Here is a 24,676-nt window from a genome sequence, read left to right on the forward strand (position 1 = left end):
TAGTCTCACAAGAGACAGCTATATCAGGGTCTGCAAGACTTTGCTGAAAGGACCCTAATGGATTTTTTTAAAAAGCTTTTACCACCCTGAAAACAGAAAATACACAGATTGAGCTATCAGTTGCCCAGAACCTAGGTCCTTCTTCTAAGGTAAATGAATAACAGGAAAAACAACAACAACAACAACAACAACACCTTACTGTTCTGTTGTCTGCTCTGCACAAGAAGGTGCTCTAAGAATGTAGAGGAAGGGAAGTTTGTGAAAGGAGAGAAACAAATCTATAGTATGAAGGAGCAGCATTTGAAGATAACAAACTTTTCTTACAATTTACCAAAATCTAAGAAATAATTAGAAAACACTATTTGAATGTTGCATGAAAGAAAAATAAGTGAAAGGAGCTCTCTAAATTAAATTTTGGTGTTTTGGTTCTTACATGAAAAAGACTAGACCCTGCTGCTTCATTTGACTATTTGATAGGGAAGTACCCGATGCAGGTGAGAATTCAAGTGTTGTGCTTCCTTTGTTTCACCTTTTTCTATTACCAAGGGAGTAGCCTAAATCTCCAGCTGAAAATCAGGTTTACACAACTGTTCTGAGTGCACATAGAACCCTAGATAGAAGGCTGGTCTGGCTTGTGGTACTTTCAACACTTCTTCATTTTCCAGTAAAACAGTTCAAATGATCATTTTTGTTGAAATCTGCAGAAAATATCTTCCTAATTCAAAAGCACAAGCCACAATACTTCATGTCCAAAAGCAAACAGACAAAAGCTAAAAAACCAAAAACCAAACAACTAAAACAAAACAAACAAACAAAAAAGCAGTTCTTTACACTCTAAACCGATGAGATTTTCTTTAGCTGAATACATGTCCTTATCTGTGACACAAAGTAATTCAGCTCATAGTCTGTGATCTTCTTCTTGCTTCCTAATTTTTTATATCTATAGAACAAACCTCTTATGAAAAGAAAAGATTTCAGAGAAAGACATTAAATTGTTTGTGTAGGAATGTCCACAGCTGCTCCAGTCGAAGGCTTCCAGAATCGATTTAATAAGATGAATTGTGAGAGATAAAGTAGATTAAAATTTAGAGGAAGGTCAGACAGACTTATCACTACTGTTTAATGTAAAGGTCAGAGACTGTAAAGCACCCATTGAGAATTCCATTACAATGGCCTGTAGTAAAAAGGAAAGGTGTTTTCTTCTTTCATCTTTACATAAAACCAAGTATATCCTTCAGAGAATGACAGTAATTGTTTGGAGATAATATAATATAAATGTCAGCTCACATAAAGTTAGAACAAACAGAATATGCTAAATAAAAATGTAAACAGCTGGCAGAGGAGAAACACATGATCTTTATAAAGAACTCAAGCTGTGAAATTCTGAACAAGTATCTTGAACTTTATGAATCAACACATGTTGGTTTATTTTTTGCCCCCATTTATCAGCATAAGTACCATTTCTCACTGGTACTTACTACTTAGACAGTAGATTTAAAAAAAAAAAGATTTAAAAATCCCTAACAACTTTATAGAAAATATATAGAAGAGAAATATCATATATCTTTATTTTATTTAATTCTGTATTGAAATTGCCAATAATTACTACATAAAAACGGCATTTTATTCAAAGGAGAGCAGACCTATATCAATACCGGGAAATTTGTACATCATTATGTAATGCCAGGTTCTTTTACATCATTTATGTATAAACCAGGATCTCAGTATATAAAAAGACTCAATACATATGGCATCTATTCTCTCAACATAAATAAAAGTTGTTTTCCAACAATAAATCTATGTAAATTATTATTAATGGTCCATTAAATTATTATTAAATGTGCACGCATGGGCACAAAAGTAAAGATACACTGAAATCATTCTGGTTTCTTTTTATAATTTGGGAACATCAAAAGCATGAGATAAGCATCAAGCAAGTTGTGCAGCAGCAATAAGTAGGTCCAGCGGCCAGACAGAAGACAGTAAAATGCAATGGCCAAGAACCATAATCAAATGTCCCTTTAAAGTGGAGGATGAAAGTATTTGAAGAATATTTCGTAAAAACTGCAATAATTAGATGAAATCTAAACTTGAAAAAAAACCTGTCACTTCCTCTATCATGAATATGCTAAATTATTTGATATCAACTTAATATTTTTAGAGGTGACTAATGTAAAGAAATAGCCACATAAGGAAATTAGCAGTATCTTATATCAAAAAGGTAAAATAAAGTTCAGATTTTGAAAAAGGCATGAGTAGAATGTTACATAATTTAAATAAATTAAACTGTCAAAGTGAGATAGGAATTACCTTATGCTTTTGTGATTTTAAGTATCAAGAGTGTCCAGGGTTCTTGTTTTACTATTTTACCTACAGATCTGAACACTCATAAGAAAAATTGATATCACTTTCGCAGAATATCTTTACTTATTAAAGTAATTTGAATGAGAATGGTCCTTATAGACTCATATATTTGAGTTGATGAAATGGTTTGGGAAGGATTAGGAAATGTGGCCTTTTTAGAGGAAGTATGCCATTATGGATGGGCTTTGGGTTTCAAAAGCCAACGCCATTCCCATTTAGTGTGCTCTCTATTCTGCCCCTGTTTCTCGCTGCTTGAAAGAAACTTTTAGTAAAAATATAAACAGCCATGTTTGGCTTTCAAGTGCTTCCCACATAATGGCTGATTCCAGCCAGTCATTTTAAAAATGTAAAGGAGAAATAGGCAAAACAAAAACTATTCACCTAAGGCAAGGCAAGAAAAAGAAACAAACAAACCCCACAAAAGTCATGGTTACACTCTGGAATTCAGTCTGGTGGTTCCTCAGAAAATTGGACATAGTATTACCCGAGGAACCAGTTATACAACTCCTCGGATATACCCAAAAGATGCTCCAACACATACCATGACATGCTCCACTGTTCGTAAAAGCCTTATATATAATAGCCAGAAGTTGGAAAGAACCCAGATGTCCTTCAACAGAGGAATGGATACAGAAAATGTAGTACTCCATTTACACAATGGACTACTACTCAGCTATTAAAAACAATGACTTCATGAAATTCTTAGGTAAATTGATGGAACCAGAAAATATCACCCTGAGTGAGGTAACCCAATCAAAATAGAAAACACATGGTATGCACTCACTGATAAGTAGATATTAGCCCAAAATCTAGGAATGCCCACGATACAATTCACAGACAACATGAAGCTCAAGAAGAAGGAAGAACAAAGTGTGGGTGCTTTGGTCTTTAGAAGGGGGAACAAAATACTCATGGGAGCAAATAGGGAGACAAAGTGTGGAGCAGAGCCTGAAGGAAAGGCCATCCAGAGTCTGCCCTACCTGGGAATCTATCCCATATACAGTCACCAGACCCAGAAACTATTGTGGATGCCAAGAAATGCATGCTAACAGGGTCCTGATATAGCTGTCTCCTGAGAGATTCTGCCAGAGCCTGACAAATACAGAGGCGGATGCTCTCAGCCAACAATTGGACTGAGCATGGGGTCCCCAGTGGAGGAGTTAGAGAAATGACTGAAGGAGCTGAAGAGGTTTGTAACCCCATAGGAAGAATAACAATATCAACCAACCAGATCATCCCCAAGTTCCCAGGGACTAAACCACCATCTAAGAAGTCATATAGAGGGACCTATGACTCCAACTGCATATGTGACCGAGGATGGTCTTTTCAGGCATCAATGGGAGAAGAGGCCCTTGGTCCTGTGAAGGCTGGATGCCCCAGTTTTGGGGAATATAAGGGTGGGGAGGCAGGAGTGGGTTGATGGGTGAGTGGGAGAATACCCTCATAAAAACAGAGGGATGGGGGTATGATATAGGGAGTTATTAGGGTTAAACCGGGAAAGGGGATAGCATTTGAAATGTAAATAAAGAAAATACGTAATTAAAAAAAAAAAGAGAGAGAGAGAAAAGATTCATGGTTACTACAAAAGAAATGAGACAGCAAAACAGAAAGTTCAGTTGAATTGTTGAGAGACAGGATCCAAAGCCAAGGAAAGGATAAAAATTTTGTGGAACTCTTGCTTTTTAAATAATTAATTATTAATTAATTAATCTATCTATCTATTTGTCTCAAATCCTTTCTCCCCTTTACCGCCCCCCAAGTCCCTCCCCTGATATCTCCTTCCCTTTGCCTCTGAAGGTGGTTTTCTACTACAAATTTTACTGTATTTTTTTTACCTCTCTGTGTCTCTTTATCTCTGTCTCTGTCTCTCTGTCACTCTCTTTTTTTCCTGTTTTCCTCTCAAATGCTGACTCTTTCACATGTGCTTGCATGTGTGTGTGTGAGAGTATGTGTGTATATGTGTAAAAGTGCTTTATGAAGACACTGTGTGTTCTTTGACTATAGTAAATTATGAGAAAACTGAACAACATAAAATTAAAAGACAAAGGGATAGAAGTTTGTTAATCCAGAAGAGATGTATTCTCCTAGGAATGCCTATCCATTTTGATAAATAAGCAACCATGGCCATAGATATAATTCCTTTATGAATGTGTTGTCAGTGAGAACACGAATTGAGTAAGAATTTTATCAAATGGACATTCTATATGGAAACTTTCATTATGTACTGCTTGCTTCCTTTGAAAATACCTTGAGTCTACAGGGGCTGTACCATATGCTCTGTCTTCCAAGAAGTACAGCAAAGGGCTGAGGAGTCATTTGGGGATTTAATGAGTTTTGACAACTAGTCTTCAAACTCAAGCCAGAAACTCCTGCTCTTTCTTCTGCAGCATGTTTTGAAACTGAAATACATGACTAATAACATAAATTCACTACTAGCCTTACGTGCATTATGTATAATAATACCTTTCTGTCTATATGCCAATATTATTTTATAACTTCCATACCAGAAAGTATAATCAAAATAATAAAGAATGAAACTAATGAATTTGATTTGAAATACTCTGGATTGTCTTTTCCTAAAGCCATCCTAGAGTGTCTTCTTTGCTCAATTCCTATCACCTGTCCTTATCCTGCAGCCTGTTTAATTAGAGAATCCTTGTGTAGTTTACAACTCAAAACTAAAAATAAGTCAAGCTCTCTCATATGTTTCTTGAAACATGTCCATGAATTATGTAGATTCTCTCAACAATGTCCTTACTATCCTACCACATAAGAAGGTCACCCTGACAATTTGGCCTTTAAAGCAGCAATATGTGGGGAAACTGAGTTGTAAACTATAAGCATTCCAATGTCTCTTCTCATATGATAATCCAACTGGAAGCACTCTCTAGAGTCTACAAGAGACTTTGGATAATTTCGAGGCTGAATGGTACTTTCAAAGTCCTTAATGTACAATGATGGTCTCTTAACTTGCAACAAATAAGCATAGGAAGGAGTGATAGAATCCTATTTCTCAGATGAAAATAAGTTAACTTAGGGCAATTTATCTTTTATAGCATATTATGGTGTCTTGCCAGCAGGCCACAGATGCACACCCTATGAGAAGCCTGAACAGGCATATGTGAGGAGGGCAAATGAGTTGAACTGCAGTGCAGTAATGAGGTGTCAACCACCCTCCAGATGAATGCTTCAAATATTTATCTTAAGAACAAAAATACCTTCTTGCAATTTTTTCTATGCCTGCTTAATAACCAGAGTTTTTATTTTATATATCTCAGGAATAAATCCATTGAGAGAGGCATGAGAAAGAAATGAAGAGAGGACATGAAATTATTGCATACTAGAGAATAAGAGACAGATAATATTTAATATTAACACTATGAATAATTCAATAGCCTCCTGATTTGAAGACAATTGAATTCAAATATCCACAGGAAAAAGTTTCCTAGTAATTTTCTGGTTCTTTTCTAGCTTCTATTGTTTACCTACCCACTCCAAAATTATTAATCATGTCAAGACCAACAACAGATTTTTTTTGTGTTTGCTTGTCTCAGGGATCAGGGATTGAACAGCCATATTTGAATCATTACTGTGATTTTTGTCTTATTGTCCAAAAAAAAAAAAGGAACCAATTGGCAAATTCTGACAAAATCCAGGGTCTTTCTTCTAAAAATCTAGTAGGCACCTAGCCATTCTTTCCAAAGACAGAGAGAATACCATATGAAAGAATATCCCTGAGACACTAGCACTCATGTGATTTGTGAAATAGTTGGAGAACACAGATGTATCTACTGAGGAAAGGCTTGGAAAACTAAACAGTCACAGTATAATTGATTTCCAGATTTCAACACTTTAAATAAAGAACACTATTGTTTGTCCGTGTGCATGTCACCTATTTAGAAGGAAACCATGGGTTTTTAATCATTTTAGTTATCCCCTTCCCCTCCCCCCTCTCTCCATGTTGCCATGGCCAGCCTCTGCTTCTCTAATCTTCCTCTCTCTGCCTTTCTACAATAGATGACTTAAACACCCCCACCAAAGAGAGAAAGACAGAAAGAAAGAATTGTCTATTAAATGATAAAGATGACAATATTGCTTATGAGCTAACACATTTCTGTGACTATAATATTGTTGTTATCTGAATATGGTGGTTTAAATAGGAATGGGACCCAAAGACTCGTGTGTTTCAATGCTTCATCCATACGGAGTGACACTATTAGGGAGTGTGGCCTTATTGAAATAGATGTGGGCTTGTTGGAGGAAGTGTGTCACTATGCATGCAGGTTCTGAGGTTTCTTATGCTTAAGCTATGCCCAGTGTGGCACAGAGTCTCCTGCTGCCTGTGGATCAAGATGTAGAACTCTCACCTCCTTCTCCAGCATGATATCTACTTGGACATTGCCTTCCTTCCCACTATGATGATAATGGACTAAACCTCTGAAACTGTAAGCCAGCTCCAATTAATTGTTTTCCTTTATGAGAGCTGTTTTGGTCTCAGTGTCTCTTCAAAGCAATAAAAGCATAAGGTACTACCTAACATGCCTGATAGTAGATGATGCTTTATAATGCAATGTATGCTATTGACAAGGTCTGCTTTATCACAGATATACTAAGAACTACAGCCATGAGCTCTTTGTTCTCTTTTATTTTATTCAGGTTAGCCAATTAGCTGGAAATAGAAATGTGGGGAAATAGACTTATTAAATGCTTATCTCAAATTTCAAGGAAAGAGATTTGACATAGTATTAAATGATAACTTTACATTTTGTATAATTATTTTTCCCTTTTGAGACACTTTAGAATTCGCATAAGATGGGTATAATGCTAACAAAATATTTAATGAATGTAGAAAGCAAAGGGCACAGAAATCAACAAGACAGTGGCTACCACTGAAGTAAGAAACCAGTAAGAAGAAAGAGAAAAATTAAAAAAACAGAGATCCTATTTTGTCCTGTTCTACATGTATATTCTTAAAGTGATGAACAATTAGTGTATGATATAATAATGAACTATAAATAGTTTAAACACATATCAAACTCTAGTGAGATTTCATAAGTAAATACCATTACTCACCCTCTTTTGTACAATTGATATGTGTTTCATCACTGAAGTCTCCACAGTCATTGTCACCATCACAGGCCCAATGCCCTGGGATACACCGACCACTTGAACATCTGAACTGGTCATCAAGGCAGGAGTGTACACAGCCCACCTCATCACTCCTGTCTCCACAGTCGTCATCTGGAAAGAAATACTGAAAGCTAGTAAAAACGTGGAAAAACATTTTTCTTTTACATTTATATCTTTTGTGTATATTTACTCATAATTTTAGAAAAGGAAAGGTAAATTCATAACCAAAATTTCCAAAGAACAGGCACTTTATTCAGATATTGCAAATTGGCATAGGGAAATTTCTGTAATGATTCATTAACTACCAATGTTACCTAAATGCTTTCGAACCTGAATTGTCTAGGTCATTTCCGTAATTATTCCCTATATTCATCTTTGGACATGGATATCTGAAAATGAAGCTCTGTCAGATCCCCATAGGGCAAATATCATGCTCCATTATCCTTAATGCTGATCTCCAGTGACATGCCAGCTTCCTGCTCACCACTTTTCTTAGCCACTTTGTTTGGCAGTACAAGTTTGTTTGCAATTCCCTTTGAAGGAAGCCAGACAGCCCAGACAGCTGTGCCCCAACCTGTTCAATGCTGTGCAGTGAGCAGTTGGTACTTGCCAGTGTCGCAGTGCCATTTGTTGCTGATGCATCTCCCACTCTTGCATATGAACTGAGTCAGAGGCTCACAGGTTGGAAATTCTGCGAAAGATGTAAAAAGAAATATAAGAAACATATCATGGATTGTGCTTGATTTGATTTCTATCCCATTTACTAGTGTGATCAGAATTCTAGTCCTCTAGAAAGGCACAGAAGACAGAAGATAAACTAATGTCATGATTATAACTTCTTAAGGATATTAAGGAGAAGGTCTTAATGTCAGAACATCACTTAAATGTCTGAAATGAGGAATTTCTAGACATCATAAGCCCAGGAAAATCATTGAATGGCATATCATTAGAACTCATCATATTTTCTGTAATTCACATGCAGGGCCAACCTTGCCTTGGTGAATTATAGCAACAAGAGCTCTGCTGTGCTGGTACAAAATATTGTTTCTGTACATTTGAACTGTAGCACTTTTCTAAATTCAGAGAGCTAAGCAGGATCATCAAGGGTAACACTGACCTATGAAGGATGCCAACATTGCAAAGGAAAATAAATTAATTAACTAATGAAGTCAGTTTAGTTGCTACCTAGTATTTATGAAGTCTTTGACACTGTGAATTAAAATCTAAAAAAAGGAGCAAAAACTGAGAAAAACTGATGCAGATTTTAAAAATGAGACTAAATCAATTAATATAAATTAAGCCAATAGGATAAAAACACCGCTTTCCTATCCCTTACATAACAATAATGAATAACATTTATCATAAAAGACACATAATTGACATAGTAAATCCAATTAGCAATTTTAATATTCTAGTAAATCCAGAAACCAATACTAGCATAATAATAATTGATAATTATTAAAATTAATAAAAACTTAATAATAGTCAGAGAAAAATAATGTGCTGAACATTTCAGCAAAATTTTGAACTGAGGGTTTTGCAGGAAAAAATAGTACTATCTTTATATACAGGTAGAGGAAATGATTCATGTAAAGATTTGAAGATTTCTCAGAATAAGGACATTTCTCTCAAGAAAACATAGAATCATAATCAACATATTTTCTTTATAACGGGTTACTTAATAATCTTAAAATATTTTACAGAAAAAGAATGAACAATTTTAGAAGATATAATCTTTGGACTTCTTAAGAGACATTTAAAATAAATTGTTGTTGGGCATACTACAGTTAGGGTGACCAAATTTTTGTTGTTTTTTAATCTAACTAATAGTTACACATCTATTAGCTGCTTACCATCTTATTTGTAGTTTTGAATTTGGAATTTTGAGCACTAGTTAATGTGAAGAAAAATATAAAAACACACAAACAAATTAACAAACAAAAAAACCTACCATATTTATCATCTTTAACAAATGAGGGGGCACAAACTCGGCAGACAGTCCCACGGTCCCCAGAGAACGCTCCACGCCCCAGGCGTCCTAGCATACTCAGGATTTATTTATTTATTTATTTATTTATTTATGATTTTGTTGTTTTGTTTTGTTTTTTGACTTTGGTGTTTTGTTTTATTTTGTTTTGTGACAGGGTTTTGCTGTATAGTCCCGTCTGTCCTGGAACTTACTTTGTAGACCAGCCTGGCCTCGAACTCAGAAATCCTCCTGCCTCTGCCTCCCAAGTGCTGGGATTAAAGGTGTGTTCCACCACCTCCCAGCCACACTCAGGATCTTAGGATCACTGGTAAGTGGAACACATGTGTTCCAAAACAACTGAGAGGGGCCTGTGCCAGCAGGATGAGGGACATCGGAAACCTGCCCTACCAGTGGCTGGGGTTCATTGCAGTCTGCGCCTGCCCCTGGCCACCTTGGGCAGGAACTCAGAGGACAGTCCCACTGTCCCCAGAGGACTCTCCACTGCAGGCACCCTAGAATGCCCAGCACCCTAGAATCACTTGTCTGGGTTAAAGAAGAAGCTTCTTAGAAAACCACGAAGATGGAATTATAAGAATTCTTGCCTGGCATTTGAATGATGGCTTTTTTTTTTTTTGGTTCTGCACACCATCCCTGCCAGAGGAGAGTCAGGCTCCAGAGGGGGCTCTTACTTTAAGATTCAGGCAAGAGCATCAGCTTGTATTCTAGGTCTCTCAGAGACCAGTCCTCAAAGGAGAGCACACGGGCCACAGAAGAAACAGAGCTTCTTAGACAGGGTTCCTTCAGGCCTTCATCTTCAGCCAGGAGGTAGAGCTGAGCTCCAGACCTCTATGCACCTGCCTTGCAAGAGAAGAGCTTGCCTGAAGAGAGTAATCTGACCACTGGGACTCAGGAGAGAGTTGGACTCCATGGAGTGCTGGGAGAGGCTAACAGAATCACAGGAGGAACAAGCTCCAGCCAGAGACAACTATAACAACTAATGCCAGAGATTACCAGATGGCAAAAGGCAAACGTAAGAATCTTACTAACAGAAACCAAGACTAGTCAGCATCATCAGAACCCAGCACTCCCACCAAGGCAAGTCCTGGATATAACAATACACTACAAAAGCAAGATTTGGAGTTAAAAATCATATCTCATGATGCTGGTAGGCCAATTTTCCTAATGAATATCGATGCAAAAATTCTCAATAAAATTCTTGCAAACAGAATCGAAGAACATATCAAAACGACCATCCATCATGATCAAGTAGGCTTCATCTCAGGGATGCAGGGTTGGTTTAATATATGGAAATCCATCTACATAATCCACTATGTAAACAAACTAAAAGACAAAAACCACATGATCATCTCTTTAGATGCTGAGAAAGCATTTGACAAAATCCAACACCCATTCATGATAAAAGACTTGGAAAGATCAGGAATTCAAGGCCCATAACTAAACATAATAAAAGCAATATATACCAAACCAGTAGCCAACATCAAACTAAATGGAGAGAAACTCGAAGCAATCCCATTAAAATTAGGGACTAGACAAGGCTGCCCACTTTCTCCCTAGCTTCAATATAGTACTTAAAGTCTTAGCCAGAGCAATTAGACAACAAAAGGAGATGAAGGGAATGCAAATTGGATAGGGAGAATTCAAAATATCACTATTTGCAGATGATATGATAATATATAATATATATGTATTATATATGCAGTTGTGTATATATATATACATATTTCTAAAAATCCTACCAGAGAACTCCTAAACCTAATAAACAGCTTCAGTGCAGTATCTGGATATAAAATTAACTCAAATAAATCAGTGGCCTTTCTCTACACAAGGGATAAGCAGGCTGAGAAAGAAATTAGGGAAACAACACCCTTTACAATAGTCACAAATAATATAAAATACCTTGGTGTGACTCTAAATAAGGAAGTGAAAGATCTGTATGATAAGAACTTCAATTCTCTGAAGAAAGAAATGTAAGAAGAACTCAGAAGATGGAAACATCTCCCATGCTCATGGATTGGCAGGATTAACATAGTCAAAATGGCTATCTTGTTGAAAGCAATCTACAGATTCAATGCAATCCCCATCAAAATTCCAACTCAATACTTCACCAGGTTAGAAAGGGCACTTGGCAAATTTATCTGGAATAACAAAAAACATAGGATAGCAAAAACTATTCTCAACAATAAAAGAAACTCTGTTGGAATCACCATGCCTGCCCTCAAGCTGTACTACAGAGCAATTTATAAAACAAACAAACAACAACAACAACAACAAAAACTGTGTGGTACTGGTACAGCACCAGACAGGTAGATCAATTGAATAGAATTGAAGACCCAGAAATGAACCCACACACCTATGGTCTCTCAATGTTTGACAAGGGAACTAAAACCATCCTCTGGATAAAAGACAGCATTTTCAACAAGTGGTGCTGGCTCAACTAGCAGTTATCATGTTGAAGAATGTGAATTGATCCATCCTTATCCCCTTGTACAAAGCTCAAGTCTATGTGGATCAAGGAATTCCACATAAAACCAGAGACACTGAAACTTATAGAGGAGAAAGTGGGGGAAAGCCTTGAAGATATGGATACAGGGGAAAAATTCCTGAACAGAACATCGATAGCTTATGCTTTAAGATTGAGAATTGAAAATGGGACCTCATGAAACTGCAAAGCTTCTTCAAGGCAAAAGACACCGTCAATAAGGCAAAAAGGCCACCAACAGATTGGGAAAGGATCTTTACCAATCCTAAATCCAATATGGGACTAATATCCAATACATATTAAGAACTCAAGAAGCTGGACTCCAGAAAAAAAACATTAAAAAATGGGGTACAGAGCTAAACAATAAATTCTCAACTGACATAGTTCTACAGGAAGAGCCAGCAGTACCTCTCTCCTGGGCATATACCCAGAAGATGTTCCAACTTGTAATAAGGACACATGCTCCACTATGTTCATAGCAACCTTATTTATAATAGCCAGAAGCTGGAAAGAACCCAGATTTCCCTCAACAAAGGAAAGGATACAGAAAATGTGGTACATTTACACAATGGAATACTACTCAGCTATTAAAAACAATGAATTTATGAAATTCCTAGGCAAATGGATGGATCTGGAGGCTATCATCCTGAGTGAGGAGCCCAAACACAAAAGAACTCACATGATATGCACTCACTGATAAGTGGATATTCGCCCAGAAACTTAGAATACACAAGATACAATTCTCAAAACACATGAAACTCATGAAGAAGAAAGACCAAAGTGTGAATAGTTCATTCCTTCTTTGTGTGGGGATCCAAATACCCATAGAAGGAGTTACAGAGACAAATTTCAGAGCTGAGCCGGAAGGATGGACCGTCCAGAGACTGCCTCACCCGGGGATCCATCCCATAAACAAGCACCAAACCCAGACAGTATTGCATATGCCAGCAACATTTTGCTGACAGGACTCTGACAGAGCTGTTACTTGTGAGGCCTTGCCAGTGCCTGGCAAACACAGAAGTGGATGCTCACAGTCAGCTATTCGATGGAATACATGGCCCACAATGAAGGAGCTAGAGAACATACCCAAAGAGCTAAAGTGGTCTGCAACCCTATAGGAGGAGCAACAATATGAACTAACCAGTACCCCCCAGAGCTTGTGTCTCCAGTTGCATATGTAGCAGAGGATGGCCTAGTAGCCCATCAGTGGGAGGAAAGTCCCTTGGTCTTGCGAAGATTATATGCCCCATTATAGGGGAATGACAGAGCTAGGAAGCGGGAGTGGGTGGGCTGGGGAGCAGGGCAGGGGGAGGGTATAGGGTACTTTCAGGATTGCATTTGAAATGTAAATGAAAAAAATATCTAATAAAAAACTTTTTTGGAAAAACAAAACAAAACAACAAAAACCAAATGAGAAACACAGATAATGCCCAATCATTTTGGCCTTGAGGAATTAATGGCTCAGAGAAGTACTACGGGCCCCTGATCATCAATGTCTCCCAACACAGGAATACTCTTCTTAAAGCCATAAGGTTATTCCTGTTTCTATCATATTTTAATTTTCTATATCATATCTAATTTTCTCCCATAATCTACCCAAATTGATATTTTCTTTTCTTATATTATAAATTGCCACATTATTCAATTAAATGTATAGTTCTGATCTTTATCAGATATGCATTTTTAAATATTTACATTATTTTAATATTTGGTTCCCTTTTTTTTGTTGTTGTTGTTCAGACTTACAGTTCCAGCATTGGCTGGGGCAGAGACAAGATGTTCCTTGTGGTTTATAAGTATGAAGCATACAATGGATAAATGCTCGCCATCCTAGCATTGAGTAAGAATAAGGTAAGGGGCTTCCTCAGCCTCATAGCAAGGCCTCTTTGGACAGATGACCTAATCCAGGTGTTCAAATCCCAGACTGTGAGTAATCTCTCCTTCTGTCTGTCTCTGTCTCTGTCTCTGTCTCTGTCTCTGTCTCTGTCTCTGTCTCTCTCTCTCTCTCGATATATATATATGTATATATATATTTATATAATCTTATATACATGTGAATATATATTAAAAATACAAGGGTAGGGGTTGGTGGTGATGTTAGGAAAGGGATATAGGTAGGGGTAGAGGTTAGGGTATGGATAGGAGTGGGGTTTAGGGTAGGGTATGTATATGGGTATGAATAAGTGTTAAGGTTTTAAAAAATAAATTTATTCTATAAGTATATTTTACTTATAAATATAATAAATTTATTTAATAATAAATCATATTTTATTTAATTATTTAAATAAATTAAATTATTTTTCATTTTAGTCATTAAATTTAAATTTTACTTCAATTTAATTTAAATACATTAAATTAAAACATTTATTTAATAATAGATAAAAAGTAATTAAATCTATTTTATTATAATAAATACTATAATACTATAAATATGAATATATAAATTTATAAATATATAAATTTTACACACACATACATATGCACAACATATACATTTGTAATCACAAAAGTACCCACATGTCTACATATCTAGCTGTGCATGTACAATAGACTGTGGGAGGGCAGTAAGGGAGAGGTGGAGAGAGAAAAACAGAAAGACAGAGAGACAAGGGCAGAGAGACAGAAGACAGAAAAAGAGACACACAGAGAAAAAGGGAGGGTAAGGCTGGAAGAGAGAAAAGAGAGGCAGGGAGAAGAAAGAGAGATATGCTTGTAATAAAACCGGAGAGACATTGGGACATAAATATAATTTAAAAATATAGTGAAAAGGAGACAAATTTCAACAATGAAATAAAAAGAGGGAAATGTAAATCAAAGATAACTATGGAAGCCAGCCCCTGTGCTTTGAATGTTATGGTTAGAAAAACATGAAATCAAGGCTAGACAAGGATAGGCAGGAAGACTCTGCCACAAAAACTGAGTAATGAAAGAATAAATCTAAGCCAGGTATGGTGGGGCATGCCTTTAATCCCAACACTTGGGAGGCAGAGTCAGAGGCAGGCAGATTTCTGAGTTCGAGGCCAGGCTGGTCTACAAAGTGAGTTCCAGGACAGCCAGGGTTACACAGAGAAACTCTGTCTCAAAAAACAAACAAACAAACAAACAAACAAATAAACAAAAAGAAAGAAAAAGAAAAAGAAAGAATAAATCTAAAATCAACTCAGTTTCGGTGTCTAGAAGATCCATATACGCCGGGCGTGGTGGCGCACGCCTTTAATCCCAGCACTCGGGAGGCAGAGGCAGGCGGATTTCTGAGTTCGAGGCCAGTCTGGTCTACAAAGTGAGTTCCAGGACAGCCAGAGCTATGCAGAGAAACCCTGTCTCGAAAAAACCAAAAAAAACCAAAAAAAAAAAAAAAAAAAAAAAAAAAGAAAATCCATATACCTTCTGCTCACATAGAATTTAACATGAACACTTGTTTCATGATGGTGTCACACTCCTGATTCCTCTGTCCAGCCTCTTGAATGTGGTGACTGCACTGTTCCTTTCTCCCGCTATCATATGAATATGAATTTAACATTTGAAATGAAGATCTAAAAGTTCTAATTTATTTTGTCTGTATTACGTTAATATACTGCCATGCATTTTTATGTTTGCAAAAGAATTAAGTATAATAATTGTGCTTTTTCTGACTTCATATGAATACAGCATCCTGAAGGTTAGTAAATAGTGAAATGTAATTCTGACACCTAAGAAATTCCTGAGCTCATTTCCACTTTGCAGAAAGTAGTGGCAGGCATCAAATAAGTGGAGTAACTGCTGGGTTAAATGTCAAAATTATTACTTATGTTGTATAATAGTGTCAAGTGCACAATGCATTTTAAGAGGACTACATGTAATATAGGGCTTTCACTTGCCACTAAGTAAAAAGGTAACAGATCACTGATTTCTTACTATCCTACCATTAGTGCCCAATGTAGGCAGCAATGATGTCTAGTTACTGTATACACCTTACCCTAAAATATGAAAAACACCTTAAGCCTCTTGATGTTAATATGTCCCTCTTTCATATTAGTGCTATTTTAACATTTAAAATTAGTGTCTAAATATTGTAGTCCATTTTCGTGTTGTGTTCTATTAAAATACTATCATGGATTTTTATTTTTGACAAATAACTAAGTAATCAGGGCTATCTTGACTTCATATATATACTTCATATATATGTATACTTTGATTTAAATCTTTCAATACAAAGCATAGAACAATTAGAAATATTTACAGATTAATTCTACAAAGGACAAATGTGACAAACCAAAGGAAATCTCATTTTACCCTGTTAAAATTACAGCGGGGAAGAAAAACTACATTTTACCTTGGTGATTACTTCAACTACATAAAACATTTAAGATGGATCAATGGGCTGTTACTTTTTTATTGTTACAGGTAGTTTGCTCAATTTGTCTATTCTAGCGTTTTCTTAAAGTTTACTATAATGCTACATGAATGGCATTATCTAAATGGCTATAATTTTCTCTGGGTATCACCATTTGTCTAGCATGTACCACTTAGGAGAATGTTTCCCATGTATACCACCTTCAGGTACAATTTTTTTTTTCCTGCCGCTTACCTAAATATTGCCTTCCCTTTAGAAGACTCCAGCTAAGTAATTTTCATTCAAGTATCAAATTCATGTAGCCAATAGCCTATATAATAGAGCTGACATTTCTGCCAAATGTGTGGGAGTATACAGATATTCATATGAAATTAGAAGATAAGGTAATAATATCATAGGCATCCAGGTTTAGAAAGGATGCCTTAAGGAGACTCCAATCATTCTGCCTTTACTGCTTCCTTAATACATGGCAACTGCAGGCCTGAAATTGTCATTTCTAAATGCTAATGAGAAATAAATTATACTACTCAACTAAGGACACTTCACAAGTGCAGCAAGAAGCAGAGAAAATTCAGAATTACTATGACTGACATCAGAACACTTTAGTTTTCATATGCTGCCAAGATCATTACCAAGAACATTTAATGATGCTGCAGCAGAGGAAGATTTGGAAAAGGTCAAAGGTTGCATTCTTCATTCTGCTTTTCATTTGAAATCTGATTTGTGCCTGCTGAAATGAATAAAATTCACTGTTGATACGGGAAATGAAATAATGTTTTCAAAAGTTACTCATGTTGGAACGCATCTAGTGAGAGAGACTGTTCAGATATTGCTATTAGCTGTTTCTCTCAAGGATCTGGACTCTTATAAAACAGATTGCTTATTTTTATGGCTGTCTTTTATTTATACAAATTTTCAATTTGGTACTGTTTAATATAATAAATGGTTTAAGTGAAATTAGAATAGTTAATATTATGTGAATGTCAGCTTTCTAGTAGACATACAATAGTAGATACATTTTAAAGTTTCATACTTGTAAACATATTTGGAGTAAGTATAGCATACCACTTTTAATTTGGTATATTCCATAGGTCAGATTATAAAAGATTCAATGTGATAAAGACATTATAAGTCTAAGTATAGTACAGGTTTTATGCTTCTTACTACTTTTCTACATTTTACTTCATTTACTTACTTTCTTTATATCTTTTTTTTTTCTTTTTTGGTAAAGGGGCATTAGATGGGACACAGATGCAATCTTTTATAAAGACTATAAGCTTCTTGGAGATATAACCTTGAATACATATTTTGACCTTATGAGTAATTTATGCAATACCTAGTATAGTTATTTAAATCTTGGACCTTCGATTATTAGTGTGTACAGAAAAAATAAAAATACTGCAAAAGGCTATTTAAGATCTTTATTTCAAATTTTATTACACTTAGATTTCTAGGTTATAGAAATACATTATAGAAAATGAATGAGTGAGTAAAAGTATGAATACCTGAGGTGCAGAAAACAAAGGGATCATTCTCTTTTCTCAGCTATAGGAAATCTAGTTGGAAAAATATTTGGAGAATTATTAAACACATGACTTCAAAAATATCCAACAAATGCTAGCACATAGGCTGGGCTGATGATATCTGTAACTGAGATTTTTCAGTGTTATGCAGGGTTGAGAAGCATTCATGTTCAGTCCAAACATTACTGGGCAGTGACAGTCAGGAGGGGAAGCAGCAGCAGACACTGCCCTTGGGCTGCCAGAGGGCTTTTTAGATACAAGTATTTAAGAAGTCGTATGAGATATGCAGCGGTTCATTAGAAAGTTAGCTTCAGATGATTTTGTTCAGCTGTAGGCTGACAGGAGCCCTGAGTGAATTTCAGGTATTCTACTCTATGCTGTGGTTGATCTGTAGGCCAAGCATATTATATCTGCTTCTGGGTTACAGTATTTTCAAGTCACAGTACACTTGTCAGAATGTGCCTATCAAAAAGCAAGGTAATCTGTATTCTTGCAAAATATAGAAACATCAAAAATCACTTTAGGAGGTTTCAACTTTCTTCTAGAAAGAAGAGACATAAGGACATGTGATTCAACTATCCAGGTTAGAGCAGATAAGTGGGTGAAGGTAGGTATTGGAATGTTTTAGATCATACAAGACTCAAACCTTCAAAAGCCCTTAATTGATAGTGTGCAAAAGCTTGGAGAAGCAGAAAGAATTTCGTAAGGGCATTTTTCAGAATATGTTTGGGAGAGGTTTTTAGAAATTCTGTGTTTAGGTGGCAGAGCCCTAGAAGGAGAAGAAAATGCGTGGGAGTATGTAAAGAACAACAATAACAAAACTTTATGAAAAACAGTAACTGGTCTAGCAATAGAACAGCTGCAAAAGAAACAAATAGTAAATACTATAATGTGTTGTCAAAAGTGTATAAAAATGTAAGATTAATGGGAACGATGTTCAAAATATGACATTTGCTTGGTGCTTGCATATATAAATGTTTATTTTGCCTATAAATTGAGAAGTTGGAATATTATTGTCAATATAGAGAAGGATACAGTACTGTAGTTCCACTTAATATGTGGATCACAGCATGATCCTAGCATGTTAAAGGTCTAAACTCGAGTTTCATTGTCAATTTAAATCTACTTGTAGCTTAAAGAAGCTCTCAGAAATCTGGACTGTGAGTGAAAAGCTTTTGTTCTCTCCTAAAAACCAATAACAATCTCATTTATTTCACAAACGGTACTTTACAACTTGGGAAAATGTCCATGTAAAAAACTAGGGTGAAGATTAATAGAAGACTTTTAATAAAATGTATAAAAGTCCCCATGGTACACATTCCTAGACATAGCCATATAGGAATGCCACAGAGGCACACAAATAGTATCTGAACATTACATGTTCTCAAAATTCAAAATTATGAAAAATAACTTTTCTGAAGAATAGAAAAGGTCATAAAAATCTTGGCAACTAAAGTTCAGCAGATTTAACCAAAAATAGGATTAGCTTGACAGAATTGTCAGATATGTAAAACATTAACTATATCTGTAAAGATTACAGATAGAAAGCAAATGAATAATATAATAAATTTAGTATATTTAAATGATTAAGACAAAAATAAATAAATACACTAAAACTAAAGGCAAATATGAAAAGAAACAATTAGGACATCTGAAAATAAAAATAATTCTTGGAAATACAAGTTGAAAGAATGAGGTAAATTACATAGCAGCACACTGAAGTATTGAATTATATTTTAAAATTAGCTTTCTGTAGAGTTTCTATAGGCATTTTTATATATCCTTAGTTTAATTAATTTACTTCTTGCCTGAACTCATGAATAAACAATTGATCATCAGTATTCACGCCCTCTTCTTTCATACTGAAAAATAATGTTTCAAGCAGATGTACCCCAAGTGGGAAGGAGTCATGCATGGGGACACCTGGAGAACTGGAAAGAGAAAAATAGGGGATTGGCTTTGATAATATTTCATGGTATACATGAAATGAATTCATGAAGAATAAAATTAAAACTAATGTTGGTTAAACTAAAAAATCTAAAGAGATTACCATATCTACATACTAAAGGGTGAAAAGATATATAAAAGATAACCATGGAGACAGAAATAAATATTACAAAGACATGGTAGCAGAAATTATGGAAATGTCATATTGAAATAATTTCTAAGTATACGTGAGTGATAAGATTCAAGGAGAGCTATAACCAGCTCCCAGGCACTACACAGCAGAAGGGCAGGAATAGTAAGAACCAATTCTTGAATCAGATTTGACTTGCAAAAATTCACAATATTAAATCAAAAGAAATACATCTACTTCCCTGTAAAGGGATGTGAGCTTTAGAAAGCAGTGTGCTTCCTTTCTCAAAGCACATGGAGGGTTGTACAGAGGTGAAACGGTCAGCAAAATGTCGCAGAAAAACTCAGCAATGCCCGGCACTGAATGCAAGAAGGAGGCATCAGTGGGCAGAAGCGTGGGAGCTGCTTAGAGACATTCATACAGTGTTTGCCCACATCTAGGGAAAACAAAATCTCAGAGATGCTTGGACAACAATTATGTAAGAGGGGTTTGGAGGGAAGTAAATTTATGAATTTACAGTCCTCAGTATATGGGTGGAAAGAAGAGCAATATATAAAACTGTATACATTTCCTGACAATTGAGAAGACTCCAAGAATCAGTCTGATGATTGTAAGCAGAGCTTAGCTCTGTTGATGGCAATCTGTACATGCATGAGTTCTGATGGGACAAAACCTGCAATGTGGAAACTGAAATCACTGGCCCTCTTGTCTGCTGTTCTTACTACTGCCATTACAACTGCTATCAATATTACTATTTATTATTGTTACTGTTACTATTATTACTTACATTTTAGTGAAGTAAAATTTTTCAGACCTAAACAATGAGATCATGTCTAAAAGTGGCAGCTACTCCTGGCAGCAAAGGTGATTGGAATTAAAACAAGTCCATGTTCAATTACCCTAAAGCTAGTAAACAATATAGTCATGTTAGTTGGATCAAAAACTTATTAAAGGAATTAGCTTCAGTGAAGAATATAAAATTCAATAAAAATTTGGTAGATAAATGTTTACTAGCTCATACACCTTCATATTACAGTAAAAAATACACATGGATGAATTAAATTATGTAGATTAAACTTGCCATGTCCTATAAGGCTACATTTCTGGAAATGTTCTTCTGTGTTGAGTATGTGTATGTGTGTGTGTGTGTGTGTGTTTGTGTGTGTGTGCAGGCACACACATGCACATGCCTAAAATCACATACTCCAAGGGAACATGTGTGAAATTATTTTATTTTGAGATAATATCCTTTTGAAATTAAATAACATTTTTAATATGCTGTATAAAATTACATCATATTTTTATGATACTAATCCTAACACAGCAATAATTCATTGAAGCTGTGTGTAAGCAGAAGGAACCTATTACACAGCATACTTTGTAATCAGTTTCATTGTTGCTACTTTGAAAGTTTATACCTTTTAGAGAAAAGGGGACTGCAGAGCACAAAGAAACTTTTAGGGCAAATAGCAGGGGAAAGGATTCCTGTGTCCATGTTCAATGATTTATTGGAAAGATAAAAATACAATTCTGGTCTTATATTATTCAGGCATTTCCCTTTCTTTTCACATACAGAGAAAGCAAACACACAAGGCATTGTGCACATACATGGGAGACTAAAGTGAGAATGTTGCAAGTTCAAAGCCAGACTAGGAACAGACTCCCCTATCTGGAGGAAATGGTGACACAGTTAAAGTAAAGCACTTAGAAGTCTAAGTGAATTACATATCCAAGAGAAGTTTCTTAGCTTAATCAAATATGTCTGCTTTCTTTACAGCACCCATACTGGAGCCAGACACAGTTACGTGTATAGAGTACATTCTGTTTCTGTTTGATATGACGTGTGTTGAGGATTAAATTCTGAGCACCACAGATATCAGATAAATAATCTTGCTACTAGACCTTCATCTTAAGTTTTGTACACAACTTTATAGATTTCACTCTTGTCATTTTAGCTAAAGACTTCCTCATATATATGTAATTAATATGAAAATTTCCAACAAACAAACAAACTACTATGGATCATTATAATGTTCAGCTATGGTTGCACATTTGTGGTCAAGTGTATGCTTTGAAATGACATGGGCTGGCCCACTTTCAAAAATGTTTTTATGGGAGCTAGAGAAATGGCTCAGTGGTTAAGAGCACAGTCTATTCTTATGAAGGACCTGAGTTTGGGTCCCAGAATCATATCGGGTGACTCACACCTGCATGTAACTTCAGCTTCATCGTGATCCAATGTCTCTGAGATTCTTGGAGCCTGTAGTCACATCTACCCACATGCAGATACATGTACATGCACACAATTAAAAATAGAAAATGTTGCCAGGCGTGGTGGTGCACGCCTTTAATCCCAGCACCCAGGAGGCAGAGGCAGGCTTACTTCTGAGTTCGAGGCCAACCTGGTCTACAGAGTGAGTTCCAGGACAGGCAAGGCTACACAGAGAAACCCTGTCTCGAAAAACCAAAAAAAAAAAAAAGTAAAATGTTATAACGAGATAGTGAACTTGTAATATTTTCAGGTGTCCAACCACAAGAGGGCAGTCATGTTGATCCTCATTCAGGCATAAAAGTTTGATCATGATAACTAGTATACATTTATAGAACACAGTACTTGTCCTAATTTGTGAGGTTTCATTACAATAGGAAGACAACATTAGTGAGAGCTTCAAACCTACGTTGTATCTAATCTGTGGCAATTGACATATAAAATGATAGGCACATATTGCCAATGCAGCATTCATAGACAGCCATCAACTGGATCACTGTGAAGGTTTTGTTACGTAAATATATTTTGAAGGAATGCTGAAAAGGAGGATTGAACTTAGGGCATTGATCACTATTGGACAGATTTAGGCACTCAAAATATTCATTCACTCATTTGTTTGTTAGATTTCTTGATATGGAGTATCTCTTGAGTCCATGGTGGTTTAGAAGTTGCTATATAGACCATCTGACTTTGAATTTGCAGCTATCCATATATTCTTCTCAACAACAGGGATAAGGAAGATACACTTCTCTAAGCACAAGCACTGAAGCTTAACAAGGACACAAAGAGGTCATTTTAAAGTGACTTAGAGAATAAGATTAACATTGATATTAACCTTCTAATAGAATCAGAGAACAAATTAATAAATGGTGCAGTTATGGTGTCTAGCTAGAAAGACAATTTCCCTAAATCTGGATTGGCTGTTGGAAATACATGTATTTCCTATTCAGCCTATCAAGAGAGAAATGAGTTATGTTATGTGTGTGTGTGTGTGTGTGTGTGTATGTGTGTGTGTGTGTATCACATACACATTGTATATGTGTTCCTGTGTTTGCATGTCTGAAGGCCCGGCAATATTTGCATGGGATGCCTTATTCATTTGAGATAGGGTTTCTCACTGAGTCTGCAGCTGGGGAAGTGTCCAGCAAGTCCAGTTGATTTTTCCAGTTTCCACCCTCCATACTTCTGGGATTACAGATATGTGTGTCCAATAGCTGGGATACTATCACAGGTTTTCATTCTAAGCCATCGCCTCAGCTCAGGTTATTTTTATTGTTGCTCTTTATATAGGAAAGGAAACACATTTCAAAAGAAATAGTTTTTCAAGGTTATTGTTAAGATAGCTAAATACAATAAGAATACATAAAAAATTGAATGAAATTAATAAACTAGATCATTCTTCATCTATTCATGCATTTATTCATCTATCTACTTATCCATCTGAAAAAATGTATAATGTACCAAATAAACATAATATTTTTCTTATATTCATGAAGAAATTTCATAAAATTATTTTTCAGTGTAGGAGGAAATGAAAATAGATTCCTCCGAAAATAATAATTATAGACTTCTCATCACAACTTAATAACATAAATAACATTTTTATGTGAATGAAAGAAAGATGAAATTTCAGAACCTGTAAGTCATATAAAGTACTCAGAAATTGCTGGTTGTTTGTGAGCCTAGAGGCTCCCTGGGGCTGAGAATAAAGAAAAACAAACCCGGGTATGCCCCATAGTTAAAATATTCCTGGGAACAGCTTAACCTTAAAGATAAAGAGGAATATGAAGACATAACAGGGCTATTTAAACTGAGTCAACAACTTACAGAACTCTGACACCTTGCACGTACATGTAATTTTTCTGCTGATGTTTCAATAAGCCAATAGTGTGTCGCTATGCTGAATTCCACACCCCTAAGCCCCTTACCCCATAAAAACCCCTAGCTTTCGAGCCTCATGGCCGTTATCTCCTGTGTGGGATGCATGTACATTAAATTAAACTGCCTCGTGTAATTACATCAAGATGGTCCTTCGTGATTTTTTGGGTGCACGCCGAATTGGGAATTGAGTGGGGGTTCTCCACTAGTTCTATCATGAACAGAAGAAAGTCATGTGATTGGTTTGTATTCTTGCATGTACAAATGTTTTGAAAATTGATAATTAACCAATATTATAATAAATAACTTTAATAATTGCACAACACTTGAAATGACTGTGGTAGAAATGTTCAATGTTCCATAAACTCTCTTATTTCATTAATATTGTTTTACCACTGATTTTTGGAATACCAAGATATAACTAGTTCTTGCATTAGCATGTCTATGTAATCTTACTTTCTATAAATGTATATAGTATGCTTGTAATTTATTTGAAAACTTAAAATTTTTGGATTATGTTTCTCTTCTAGTGAGGAAGAAATCAAGAGAAATACATAACTTCAAAAGCATAATCAGCAAGAGTTAAACAAATTTTTATAACAACAATATGAACTAACCAGTACCCCCCCCCCC

At 35.7% G+C, this 24,676-nt stretch overlaps 1 protein-coding gene across 3 annotated transcripts in view; it reads right to left on the reverse strand.

The window, feature by feature from the left end:
- Positions 1-24,676, reverse strand: part of Lrp1b (LDL receptor related protein 1B) — a 1,970,757-nt gene that overhangs the window by 758,101 nt on the left and 1,187,980 nt on the right. For all 3 annotated transcript variants that reach the window (XM_029472167.1, XM_021181392.2, XM_029472172.1), the window contains exons 19-20: positions 8,105-8,185; positions 7,438-7,605 (exon numbers count right to left, since the gene is read on the reverse strand). In XM_029472167.1, the coding sequence (XP_029328027.1) occupies positions 7,438-7,605; positions 8,105-8,185 (249 nt within the window). The remainder of the gene's footprint in view (positions 1-7,437; positions 7,606-8,104; positions 8,186-24,676) is intronic.

Source organism: Mus caroli, chromosome 2, assembly GCF_900094665.2.
Source record: "Mus caroli chromosome 2, CAROLI_EIJ_v1.1, whole genome shotgun sequence".
In the NCBI taxonomy this organism is placed as follows: Eukaryota; Metazoa; Chordata; class Mammalia; order Rodentia; family Muridae; genus Mus; species Mus caroli.